Genomic DNA, 15,097 nt, shown 5'->3' on the forward strand with positions numbered 1-15,097 from the left:
TTACAGCAATATTATATGGTATGGCACTATTTGGATGCTTTATGGCGGTATTATATGTGTACATTACAGCACTATTATATGGTATGACACTATTTGTATACTTTATGGCTGTATTATATGTGTACATTACAGCACTATTATATGGTATGGCACTATTTGGATGCTTTATGGCGGTATTATATGTGTACATTACAGCACTATTATATGGTATGACACTATTTGGATTCTTTATGGCAGTATTATATGTGTACATTACAGCACTATTATATGGTATGACACTATTTGGATACTTTATGGCGGTATTATATGTGTACATTACAGCACTATTATATGGTCTGACACTATTTGGATACTTTATGGCAGTATTATATGTGTACATTACAGCACTATTATATGGTCTGACACTATTTGGATACTTTATGGCGGTATTATATGTGTACATTACAGCACTATTATATGGTATGACATTATTTGGATACTTTATGGTGGTATTATATGTGTACATTACAGCACTATTATATGGTATGGCACTATTTGGATACTTTATGGCGGTATTATATGTGTACATTACAGCACTATTATATGGTATGACACTATTTGGATACTTTATGGCGGTATTATATGTGTACATTACAGCACTATTATATGGTATGACACTATTTGGATACTTTATGGCAGTATTATATGTGTACATTACAGCACTATTATATGGTATGACACTATTTGGATGCTTTATGGCAGTATTATATGTGTACATTACAGCACTATTATATGGTATGACACTATTTGGATGCTTTATGGCGGTATTATATGTGTACATTACAGCACTATTATATGGTATGACACTATTTGGATGCTTTATGGCGGTATTATATGTGTACATTACAGCACTATTATATGGTATGACACTATTTGGATGCTTTATGGCAGTATTATATGTGTACATTACAGCACTATTATATGGTATGACACTATTTGGATGCTTTATGGCGGTATTATATGTGTACATTACAGCACTATTATATGGTATGACACTATTTGGATACTTTATGGCAGTATTATATGTGTACCTTACAGCACTATTATATGGTATGACATTATTTGGATACTTTATGGCTTTATGGCAGTATTATATGTGTACATTACAGCACTATTATATGGTATGACACTATTTGTATACTTTATGGCTGTATTATATGTGTACATTACAGCACTATTATATGGTATGGCACTATTTGGATGCTTTATGGCGGTATTATATGTGTACATTACAGCACTATTATATGGTATGACACTATTTGGATTCTTTATGGCAGTATTATATGTGTACATTACAGCACTATTATATGGTATGACACTATTTGGATACTTTATGGCAGTATTATATGTGTACATTACAGCACTATTATATGGTCGGACACTATTTGGATACTTTATGGCGGTATTATATGTGTACATTACAGCACTATTATATGGTATGGCACTATTTTGATACTTTATGGCTGTATTATATGTGTACATTACAGCACTATTATATGGTCTGACACTATTTGGATGCTTTATGGCAGTATTATATGTGTACATTACAGCACTATTATATGGTATGACACTATTTGGATACTTTATGGCGGTAGCATATGTGTACATTACAGCACTATTATATGGTATGACACTATATGGATACTTTATGGCAGTATTATATGTGTACATTACAGCACTATTATATGAAATGACACTATTTGGATACTTTATGGCAGTATTATATGTGTACATTACAGCACTATTATATGGTATGACACTATTTGGATACTTTATGGCGGTAGCATATGTGTACATTACAGCACTATTATATGGTATGACACTATTTGGATACTTTATGGTGGTATTATATGTGTACATTACAGCACTATTATATGGTATGACACTATTTGGATGCTTTATGGCTGTATTATATGTGTACATTACAGCACTATTATATGGTATGACACTATTTGGATGCTTTATGGCAGTATTATATGTGTACATTACAGCACTATTATATGGTATGACACTATATGGATACTTTATGGCAGTATTATATGTGTACATTACAGCACTATTATATGGTATGACACTATTTGGATGCTTTATGGCGGTACTATATGTGTACATTACAGCACTATTATATGGTATGACAGTATTTGGATACTTTATGGCAGTATTATATGTGTACATTACAGCACTATTATATGGTATGACAGTATTTGGATGCTTTATGGCGGTATTATATGTGTACATTACAGCACTATTATATGGTATGACACTATTTGGATGCTTTATGGCGGTATTATATGTGTACATTACAGCACTATTATATGGTATGACAGTATTTGGATGCTTTATGGCAGTATTATATGTGTACATTACAGCACTATTATATGGTATGACACTATTTGGATGCTTTATGGCGGTATTATATGTGTACATTACAGCACTATTATATGGTATGACACTATTTGGATACTTTATGGCAGTATTATATGTGTACATTACAGCACTATTATATGGTATGACAGTATTTGGATGCTTTATGGCGGTATTATATGTGTACATTACAGCACTATTATATGGTATGACACTATTTGGATACTTTATGGCGGTATTATATGTGTACATTACAGCACTATTATATGGTATGACACTATTTGGATGCTTTATGGCAGTATTATATGTGTACATTACAGCACTATTATATGGTATGACAGTATTTGGATGCTTTATGGCGGTATTATATGTGTACATTACAGCACTATTATATGGTATGACAGTATTTGGATGCTTTATGGCAGTATTATATGTGTACATTACAGCACTATTATATGGTATGACACTATTTGGATGCTTTATGGCGGTATTATATGTTTACATTACAGCACTATTATATGGTATGACACTATTTGGATACTTTATGGCGGTATTATATGTGTACATTACAGCACTATTATATGGTATGACAGTATTTGGATGCTTTATGGCGGTATTATATGTGTACATTACAGCACTATTATATGGTATGACACTATTTGGATGCTTTATGGCGGTATTATATGTGTACATTACAGCACTATTATATGGTATGACAGTATTTGGATGCTTTATGGCAGTATTATATGTGTACATTACAGCACTATTATATGGTATGACACTATTTGGATGCTTTATGGCGGTATTATATGTGTACATTACAGCACTATTATATGGTATGACACTATTTGGATACTTTATGGCAGTATTATATGTGTACATTACAGCACTATTATATGGTATGACAGTATTTGGATGCTTTATGGCGGTATTATATGTGTACATTACAGCACTATTATATGGTATGACACTATTTGGATTCTTTATGGCGGTAGCATATGTGTACATTACAGCACTATTATATGGTATGACACTATTTGGATGCTTTATGGCGGTATTATATGTGTACATTACAGCACTATTATATGGTATGACAGTATTTGGATACTTTATGGCAGTATTATATGTGTACATTACAGCACTATTATATGGTATGACAGTATTTGGATGCTTTATGGCGGTATTATATGTGTACATTACAGCACTATTATATGGTATGACACTATTTGGATACTTTATGGCGGTATTATATGTGTACATTACAGCACTATTATATGGTATGGCACTATTTGGATACTTTATGGCAGTATTATATGTGTACATTACAGCACTATTATATGGTATGACACTATTTGGATACTTTATGGTGGTATTATATGTGTACATTACAGCACTATTATATGGTATGGCACTATTTGGATACTTTATGGCGGTATTATATGTGTACATTACAGCACTATTATATGGTATGACACTATTTGGATACTTTATGGCAGTATTATATGTGTACATTACAGCACTATTATATGGTATGACACTATTTGGATGCTTTATGGCAGTATTATATGTGTACATTACAGCACTATTATATGGTATGACACTATTTGGATGCTTTATGGCGGTATTATATGTGTACATTACAGCAGTATTATATAGTATGACACTATTTGGATGCTTTATGGCGGTATTATATGTGTACATTACAGCACTATTATATGGTATGACACTATTTGGATGCTTTATGGCGGTATTATATGTGTACATTACAGCACTATTATATGGTATGACACTATTTGGATACTTTATGGCAGTATTATATGTGTACATTACAGCACTATTATATGGTATGACATTATTTGGATACTTTATGGCTTTATGGCAGTATTATATGTGTACATTACAGCACTATTATATGGTATGACACTATTTGGATGCTTTATGGCGGTATTATATGTGTACATTACAGCACTATTATATGGTATGACACTATTTGGATACTTTATGGCAGTATTATATGTGTACATTACAGCACTATTATATGGTATGACACTATTTGTATACTTTATGGCTGTATTATATGTGTACATTACAGCACTATTATATGGTATGGCACTATTTGGATGCTTTATGGCGGTATTATATGTGTACATTACAGCACTATTATATGGTATGACACTATTTGGATTCTTTATGGCGGTATTATATGTGTACATTACAGCACTATTATATGGTATGACACTATTTGGATACTTTATGGCAGTATTATATGTGTACATTACAGCACTATTATATGGTATGACACTATTTGGATACTTTATGGCAGTATTATATGTGTACATTACAGCACTATTATATGGTATGACACTATTTGGATACTTTATGGCAGTATTATATGTGTACATTACAGCACTATTATATGGTCTGACACTATTTGGATACTTTATGGCGGTATTATATGTGTACATTACAGCACTATTATATGGTATGACACTATTTGGATACTTTATGGCGGTATTATATGTGTACATTACAGCACTATTATATGGTATGACATTATTTGGATACTTTATGGTGGTATTATATGTGTACATTACAGCACTATTATATGGTATGGCACTATTTGGATACTTTATGGCGGTATTATATGTGTACATTACAGCACTATTATATGGTATGACACTATTTGGATACTTTATGGCGGTATTATATGTGTACATTACAGCACTATTATATGGTATGACACTATTTGGATCCTTTATGGCAGTATTATATGTGTACATTACAGCACTATTATATGGTATGACACTATTTGGATGCTTTATGGCAGTATTATATGTGTACATTACAGCACTATTATATGGTATGACACTATTTGTATACTTTATGGCTGTATTATATGTGTACATTACAGCACTATTATATGGTATGGCACTATTTGGATGCTTTATGGCGGTATTATATGTGTACATTACAGCACTATTATATGGTATGACACTATTTGGATTCTTTATGGCGGTATTATATGTGTACATTACAGCACTATTATATGGTATGACACTATTTGGATACTTTATGGCAGTATTATATGTGTACATTACAGCACTATTATATGGTATGACACTATTTGGATACTTTATGGCAGTATTATATGTGTACATTACAGCACTATTATATGGTATGACACTATTTGGATACTTTATGGCAGTATTATATGTGTACATTACAGCACTATTATATGGTCTGACACTATTTGGATACTTTATGGCGGTATTATATGTGTACATTACAGCACTATTATATGGTATGACACTATTTGGATACTTTATGGCGGTATTATATGTGTACATTACAGCACTATTATATGGTATGACATTATTTGGATACTTTATGGTGGTATTATATGTGTACATTACAGCACTATTATATGGTATGGCACTATTTGGATACTTTATGGCGGTATTATATGTGTACATTACAGCACTATTATATGGTATGACACTATTTGGATACTTTATGGCGGTATTATATGTGTACATTACAGCACTATTATATGGTATGACACTATTTGGATCCTTTATGGCAGTATTATATGTGTACATTACAGCACTATTATATGGTATGACACTATTTGGATGCTTTATGGCAGTATTATATGTGTACATTACAGCACTATTATATGGTATGACAGTATTTGGATGCTTTATGGCGGTATTATATGTGTACATTACAGCACTATTATATGGTATGACACTATTTGGATACTTTATGGCAGTATTATATGTGTACATTACAGCACTATTATATGGTATGACATTATTTGGATACTTTATGGCTTTATGGCAGTATTATATGTGTACATTACAGCACTATTATATGGTATGACACTATTTGGATGCTTTATGGCGGTATTATATGTGTACATTACAGCACTATTATATGGTATGACACTATTTGGATACTTTATGGCAGTATTATATGTGTACATTACAGCACTATTATATGGTATGACACTATTTGTATACTTTATGGCTGTATTATATGTGTACATTACAGCACTATTATATGGTATGGCACTATTTGGATGCTTTATGGCGGTATTATATGTGTACATTACAGCACTATTATATGGTATGACACTATTTGGATTCTTTATGGCAGTATTATATGTGTACATTACAGCACTATTATATGGTATGACACTATTTGGATACTTTATGGCGGTATTATATGTGTACATTACAGCACTATTATATGGTCTGACACTATTTGGATACTTTATGGCAGTATTATATGTGTACATTACAGCACTATTATATGGTCTGACACTATTTGGATACTTTATGGCGGTATTATATGTGTACATTACAGCACTATTATATGGTATGACACTATTTGGATACTTTATGGCGGTATTATATGTGTACATTACAGCACTATTATATGGTATGGCACTATTTTGATACTTTATGGCTGTATTATATGTGTACATTACAGCACTATTATATGGTCTGACACTATTTGGATGCTTTATGGCAGTATTATATGTGTACATTACAGCACTATTATATGGTATGACACTATTTGGATACTTTATGGCGGTAGCATATGTGTACATTACAGCACTATTATATGGTATGACACTATATGGATACTTTATGGCAGTATTATATGTGTACATTACAGCACTATTATATGAAATGACACTATTTGGATACTTTATGGCAGTATTATATGTGTACATTACAGCACTATTATATGGTATGACACTATTTGGATACTTTATGGCGGTAGCATATGTGTACATTACAGCACTATTATATGGTATGACACTATTTGGATACTTTATGGTGGTATTATATGTGTACATTACAGCACTATTATATGGTATGACACTATTTGGATGCTTTATGGCTGTATTATATGTGTACATTACAGCACTATTATATGGTATGACACTATTTGGATACTTTATGGCTGTATTATATGTGTACATTACAGCACTATTATATGGTATGACACTATTTGGATGCTTTATGGCAGTATTATATGTGTACATTACAGCACTATTATATGGTATGACACTATATGGATACTTTATGGCAGTATTATATGTGTACATTACAGCACTATTATATGAAATGACACTATTTGGATACTTTATGGCAGTATTATATGTGTACATTACAGCACTATTATATGGTATGGCACTATTTGGATACTTTATGGCTGTATTATATGTGTACATTACAGCACTATTATATGGTATGACACTATTTGGATGCTTTATGGCGGTACTATATGTGTACATTACAGCACTATTATATGGTATGACAGTATTTGGATACTTTATGGCAGTATTATATGTGTACATTACAGCACTATTATATGGTATGACAGTATTTGGATGCTTTATGGCGGTATTATATGTGTACATTACAGCACTATTATATGGTATGACACTATTTGGATGCTTTATGGCGGTATTATATGTGTACATTACAGCACTATTATATGGTATGACAGTATTTGGATGCTTTATGGCAGTATTATATGTGTACATTACAGCACTATTATATGGTATGACACTATTTGGATGCTTTATGGCGGTATTATATGTGTACATTACAGCACTATTATATGGTATGACACTATTTGGATACTTTATGGCGGTATTATATGTGTACATTACAGCACTATTATATGGTATGACACTATTTGGATACTTTATGGCGGTATTATATGTGTACATTACAGCACTATTATATGGTATGACACTATTTGGATGCTTTATGGCAGTATTATATGTGTACATTACAGCACTATTATATGGTATGACAGTATTTGGATGCTTTATGGCGGTATTATATGTGTACATTACAGCACTATTATATGGTATGACAGTATTTGGATGCTTTATGGCGGTATTATATGTGTACATTACAGCACTATTATATGGTATGACACTATTTGGATACTTTATGGCGGTATTATATGTGTACATTACAGCACTATTATATGGTATGACACTATTTGGATGCTTTATGGCGGTATTATATGTGTACATTACAGCACTATTATATGGTATGACAGTATTTGGATGCTTTATGGCAGTATTATATGTGTACATTACAGCACTATTATATGGTATGACACTATTTGGATGCTTTATGGCGGTATTATGTGTACATTACAGCACTATTATATGGTATGACAGTATTTGGATGCTTTATGGCGGTATTATATGTGTACATTACAGCACTATTATATGGTATGACACTATTTGGATGCTTTATGGCGGTATTATGTGTACATTACAGCACTATTATATGGTATGACAGTATTTGGATGCTTTATGGCGGTATTATATGTGTACATTACAGCACTATTATATGGTATGACACTATTTGGATGCTTTATGGCGGTATTATATGTGTACATTACAGCACTATTATATGGTATGACAGTATTTGGATGCTTTATGGCAGTATTATATGTGTACATTACAGCACTATTATATGGTATGACACTATTTGGATGCTTTATGGCGGTATTATATGTGTACATTACAGCACTATTATATGGTATGACAGTATTTGGATGCTTTATGGCAGTATTATATGTGTACATTACAGCACTATTATATGGTATGACAGTATTTGGATGCTTTATGGCGGTATTATATGTGTACATTACAGCACTATTATATGGTATGACACTATTTGGATACTTTATGGCGGTATTATATGTGTACATTACAGCACTATTATATGGTATGACACTATTTGGATGCTTTATGGCGGTATTATATGTGTACATTACAGCACTATTATATGGTATGACAGTATTTGGATGCTTTATGGCAGTATTATATGTGTACATTACAGCACTATTATATGGTATGACACTATTTGGATGCTTTATGGCGGTATTATATGTGTACATTACAGCACTATTATATGGTATGACACTATTTGGATACTTTATGGCAGTATTATATGTGTACATTACAGCACTATTATATGGTATGACAGTATTTGGATGCTTTATGGCGGTATTATATGTGTACATTACAGCACTATTATATGGTATGACACTATTTGGATACTTTATGGCGGTATTATATGTGTACATTACAGCACTATTATATGGTATGACAGTATTTGGATGCTTTATGGCGGTATTATATGTGTACATTACAGCACTATTATATGGTATGGCACTATTTGGATACTTTATGGCTGTATTATATGTGTACATTACAGCACTATTATATGGTATGACACTATTTGGATACTTTATGGCTGTATTATATGTGTACATTACAGCACTATTATATGGTATGACACTATTTGGATACTTTATGGCGGTATTATATGTGTACATTACAGCACTATTATATGGTATGGCACTATTTGGATACTTTATGGCAGTATTATATGTGTACATTACAGCACTATTATATGGTATGGCACTATTTGGATACTTTATGGCGGTATTATATGTGTACATTACAGCACTATTATATGGTATGGCACTATTTGGATACTTTATGGCAGTATTATATGTGTACATTACAGCACTATTATATGGTATGACACTATTTGGATACTTTATGGCGGTATTATATGTGTACATTACAGCACTATTATATGGTATGGCACTATTTGGATACTTTATGGCAGTATTATATGTGTACATTACAGCACTATTATATGGTATGGCACTATTTGGATGCTTTATGGCAGTATTATATGTGTACATTACAGCATTATTATATGGTATGACACTATTTGGATGCTTTATGGCGGTATTATTTGAGTACTTTGAGCAGTTATTTTTGGAGCACTGTGTGGCGGTATTTTGGCACTACAGGAGATATTATTCGAGCATTTTCTTGGTCTATTCATTATATGGCACTAAAATGTGATTACTTTTCCCTAAAATTAAGAAATCCCCAGTAAATATTAACCCTTGCGTCATCCTCGTCTGCCAAGATGTTAAATTCTATTCAGCCATTTCTTAATCATATCCGTTTCTGGAAAAGTTGGGTCATCCCACTCACAACCTCCCTATTAATACAGGGTTAATCTCCTGCTCCCATACCGGTGTATTTGGGGGTGACAACCACTGCGGGATCTGCCTGCACTGGTTGTCACCCAGCTTTCCCAGAAAAATATAAAATGAAGAAATGGCCGAGAAGATTTTTTTTTATAAATCTAACAGAAGAGGACGACATTTTTTTTATTTTTGAGGGGAAATTCTCTTTAAGAACTACTTTAATGTGCCAGCTCTGTGACAACTCAGATTTATGAGTGAGACCTGAGGTTGATATATTGGGACATAATCCATTGTAAATCTACTCACAGCGCATGAGGCTATAAATCAGCGGGAGGAGATCCGGGCTCTCCGGAAAATCAGGCATGAGATGCAGAGTCAGAATCTCTCAGTTTCCCCTAATTACATCTGTCCTAATTTAGAAGTCATCGACAAGACGTCTGCATTTGCTGAAGACTCTTTGAGACCTCTCCATACCCCAGAACAGAGCTCATCCTCCAAATCCTATAATCACGTCTACAGCCGCGACTCTTCACAACTTCTGCAATCCTATGGGATAAGGCTCATGCAAATTCCTAATCAGCGCGGGCGACAGAGGCCTCGGAAGGAACCTGGCGTCATGATCTAATCTTCTACAGATCAAGACATATCAAGACGCCACCAGCTGGAGTTCAATGAGACGATCCTAAAGCCTACATAGAAGAAGAGATGATCCAATATGTCCCACCCAACATGTCATAAGCCCTTCAACCACGGCTCATAAATCCTTCAAAACCTCCATTTTTAGTCCACAGGAAGAACATTCCATCTGAAGAAATCTCAACCAACCCACCGGTCTCAACCAGACCAAAGCAGGTGCAGAATTAACACTTCTGTTGCTCAAAAATCTGGAAATATGGTCTGTCTGCTTCCCTACTGGGCATTGGTTCTTGGTCCTGGTGTCCAGTGGCTTAGTTGTTCAATCAATTGTTTACTACCTGTAATGCCCTGGGTCCACAGTATCTGATGTCCGGTCGTTTGGTGGCGGTATTGTGGTCCAATGACATTACCGGTGTCCCCATTCTCTAATGTCCATTAGTTTATCGCTCCAATCTTGAGCTCTGGTCTTTGGCGTCCATTAGATAGATTCCCTAGTCTCTAATGGTTTGGAGGCACAATATTCAGGGTTTGGTGCTCGGGGTATGGTGGCCACACGCTGTAGATCGCTGTTGGATAAATGCTCATACGGCTGACAGCTATTCATCAAAACTCCCCCATATGCATATATACGCTCGGCATAGCCCAGCATGCATGTCTTTTCAATGGGGAGAGGGGAATAAGCCGCTATCAAGTACCTCTGGCAGGGGTTTATCTCTGGCGGCAACAAAGGATCAGGCATTTTAAATTGCAACATTCTTCTTTCTCCAGACCTCTTCCGTTGGGGGAGGATCAGGACAACCCTATACACATTAGTCGTCCAGTACTGACAAAATGTTATATTTTCATCTAATGTAAATGGGCACCTTAAGGGTGTCTTCTAGTAACCTGTGGCTTAATGTGTTAATCTCTAGTGACCAGTGATTTACAGGTCTAGTGACAAGTCCCTGGTGTGCAGTGATTTGATGCTCTGTTCTTCTTGTACATGGGTTTGGTGCTCCATTTCGTGTCCAATGGTTTGTGCTCTGCTCTTCTTGCACATGGGTTTGTTGCTCCATTCTCTGGTGTCCAGTGGGTTGATGCTCTTCATGTACATGGGGTTGGTGCTCCATTCCCTCATGTCTAGTGTTTTTTATGTTCTTCTTGTATATGGGTTTGGTGCTTCATTCCCTGGTGTCTAGTGGGTTGCTGCTCTTCTTGTACATGGGGTTGGTGCTCCATTCTCTGGTGTCCAGTGGGTTGCTGCTCTTCTTGTATATGGGTTTGATGCTTCATTCCCTGGTGTCTAGTGGGTTGCTGCTCTGCTCTTCTTGTATATGGGTTTGGTTCTTCATTCCCTGGTGTCTAGTTGGTTGCTGCTCTTCTTGTACATGGGTTTGGTCTCCATTTATTGTGTCCAGTAGTTTGATGCTCTTCTTGTACATGGGGTTGGTGCTCCATTCTCTGGTGTCTAGTGGGTTGCTGCTCTTCTTGTACATGGGTTTGGTGCTCCATTTCCTCGTGTCTAGTGGTTTGATGTTCTTCTTGTATACGGGTTTGGTGCTCCATCTCCTCGTGTCTAGTGGTTTGATGTTCTTGTTGTACATGGCTGGTGCTCCATTTCCTCGTGTCCAGTGGTCTGATACTGTCATTGTATATGGGGTTGGTTCTCCATCTCCTCGTGTCCAGTGGTTTGATGTTCTTGTTGTACATGGGTTGGTTTTCCATCTCCTCGTGTCTAGTGCTTTGATGCAGTTCTTGTACATGGGGTTGGTGCTCCATTTCCTCGTGTCTAGTGGTTTGATGCTCTGTTTCTGTTGTAGATGAGTTTTGCGCTCCATTCCCTCGTGTCCAGTGGTTTGGTGCCCCAGTCTTTATTCTGTAGTACTGGTACATGTGTTTCCACCTTCTGCATAGTAGTGGCATCCTGCACTGATCTGTACATGAGTGGAGCAGTTATCACCTGACTTCGTTCATAATCATAGTCAACACTGCTTTTAGAGATCATGATACTACAGTGGTCTGCAATCGATGGCTCCTCGTTTTCCGCACAGCTACCACTCTTAGCAGGAAGTCAAGACAAGGTGGTAGTTTCTCAGGAGCGTCATGGGTTGCAGACTACTGATGTTGACTACTTCTTTTCCTCGATGTCCTTCTACCAATCATCTTGGATCACTGCTCACCTGATGTGAAAATATATATATAAAATATCATTACTTACTTTCCACCTTGTTTGTTAAATGCACAGGCCAAGGCCACCACCTGCGATGTTGCCCGACTTATCACTGGGACGCAGAGCATAGAACGAACTTCGAAGCCCAACATATTATTTAGCTGCTTGTGTTCCTCCTGGAAGAAAGATGACAATGAATTATCTCAAAGAAAAAAAATAATGAAAACATCATGAGCAAAAGTCCCATGTCCGTAACTATCACATAGAGAAAATATAAAATACTGTTATACAGAACAACAATAATAAGAGGGCAACAGCGCAACATCAGACTGACATGTGGGGAACCAGACAACGACGCCAGGTCACTTCAGGAGGAAAGTGGAATAAAAAATATGGATGTGGAGATGAGGCAAAATATTCCTAGTAAAAAGATAAGAAGACTTCCGAAATACAGTGACAGTTCTGTACCAAAATACTGAACAATATCACCAACTAATTACCACTGATTCCCACATCCGAAACCTGTCATGTCCTGAAGCATCTCTGCAGAATTATAAAAATTAATGAGGTCATTTGTAAATCTGATCTAACGAGGCAAAAAAAAATCAGAATTCAAGAGAAAGACTCCAACTGCAAAATAAATTCTATCCCCAGTTAATAATATTACAGTAACACAAAATTATAGCAGTTATATACTAAGGGGTTGTATTATAGTAGTTATATTCTTGTAGATAGGAGTAGTATTATAGTAGTTATATTCTTGTATATAGGAGGCAGTATTATAGTAGTTATATTCTTGTATATAGGGAGCAGTATTATAGTAGTTATATTCTTGTATATAGGGGCAGTATTATAGTAGTTATATTCTTGTAGATAGGAGCAGTATTATAGTAGTTATATTCTTGTATATAGGGGGCAGTATTATAGTAGTTATATTCTTGTATATAGGGGCAGTATTATAGTAGTTATATTCTTGTATATAGGGGCAGTATTATAGTAGTTATATTCTTGCATATAGGGGGCAGTATTATAGTAGTTATATTCTTGTATATAGGGGCAGTATTATAGTAGTTATATTCTTGTATATAGGGGGTAGTATTATAGTAGTTATATTCTTGTATATAGGAGGCAGTATTATAGTAGTTATATTCTTGTATATAGGGGCAGTATTATAGTAGTTATATTCTTGTATATAGGGGCAGTATTATAGTAGTCATATTCTTGTATATAGGAGCAGTATTATAGTAGTTATATTCTTGTATACAGGTGGCAGTATTATAGTAGTTATATTCTTGTATATAGGGAGCAGTATTATAGTAGTTATATTCTTGTAGATAGGAGCAGTATTATAGTAGTTATATTCTTGTATATAGGAGGCAGTATTATAGTAGTTATATTCTTGTATATAGGGAGCAGTATTATAGTAGTTATATTCTTGTATATAGGGGGCAGTATTATAGTAGTTATATTCTTGTATATAGGGGCAGTATTATAGTAGTTATATTCTTGTATATAGGGGCAGTATTATAGTAGTTATATTCTTGCATATAGGGGGCAGTATTATAGTAGTTATATTCTTGTATATAGGGGCAGTATTATAGTAGTTATATTCTTGTATATAGGGGGTAGTATTATAGTAGTTATATTCTTGTATATAGGAGGCAGTATTATAGTAGTTATATTCTTGTATATAGGGGCAGTATTATAGTAGTTATATTCTTGTATATAGGGGCAGTATTATAGTAGTCATATTCTTGTATATAGGAGCAGTATTATAGTAGTTATATTCTTGTATATAGGAGCAGTATTATAGTAGTTATATTCTTGTATACAGGTGGCAGTATTATAGTA

At 34.5% G+C, this 15,097-nt stretch overlaps 1 protein-coding gene across 1 annotated transcript in view; it reads right to left on the reverse strand.

The window, feature by feature from the left end:
- The window catches only part of PDE2A (phosphodiesterase 2A), a gene marked incomplete at its 5' end in the record, with an annotated part of 135,160 nt that extends 121,738 nt beyond the window's left edge, over positions 1-13,422 (reverse strand). Inside the window, one exon of the mRNA XM_075847267.1 lies at positions 13,295-13,422. Within this exon, the coding sequence (XP_075703382.1) occupies positions 13,295-13,422 (128 nt within the window). The remainder of the gene's footprint in view (positions 1-13,294) is intronic.
- Between the last annotated feature and the right edge of the window lie 1,675 nt (positions 13,423-15,097).

This window comes from Rhinoderma darwinii, assembly GCF_050947455.1.
Source record: "Rhinoderma darwinii isolate aRhiDar2 chromosome 2 unlocalized genomic scaffold, aRhiDar2.hap1 SUPER_2_unloc_4, whole genome shotgun sequence".
Lineage (NCBI taxonomy): Eukaryota > Metazoa > Chordata > Amphibia > Anura > Rhinodermatidae > Rhinoderma > Rhinoderma darwinii.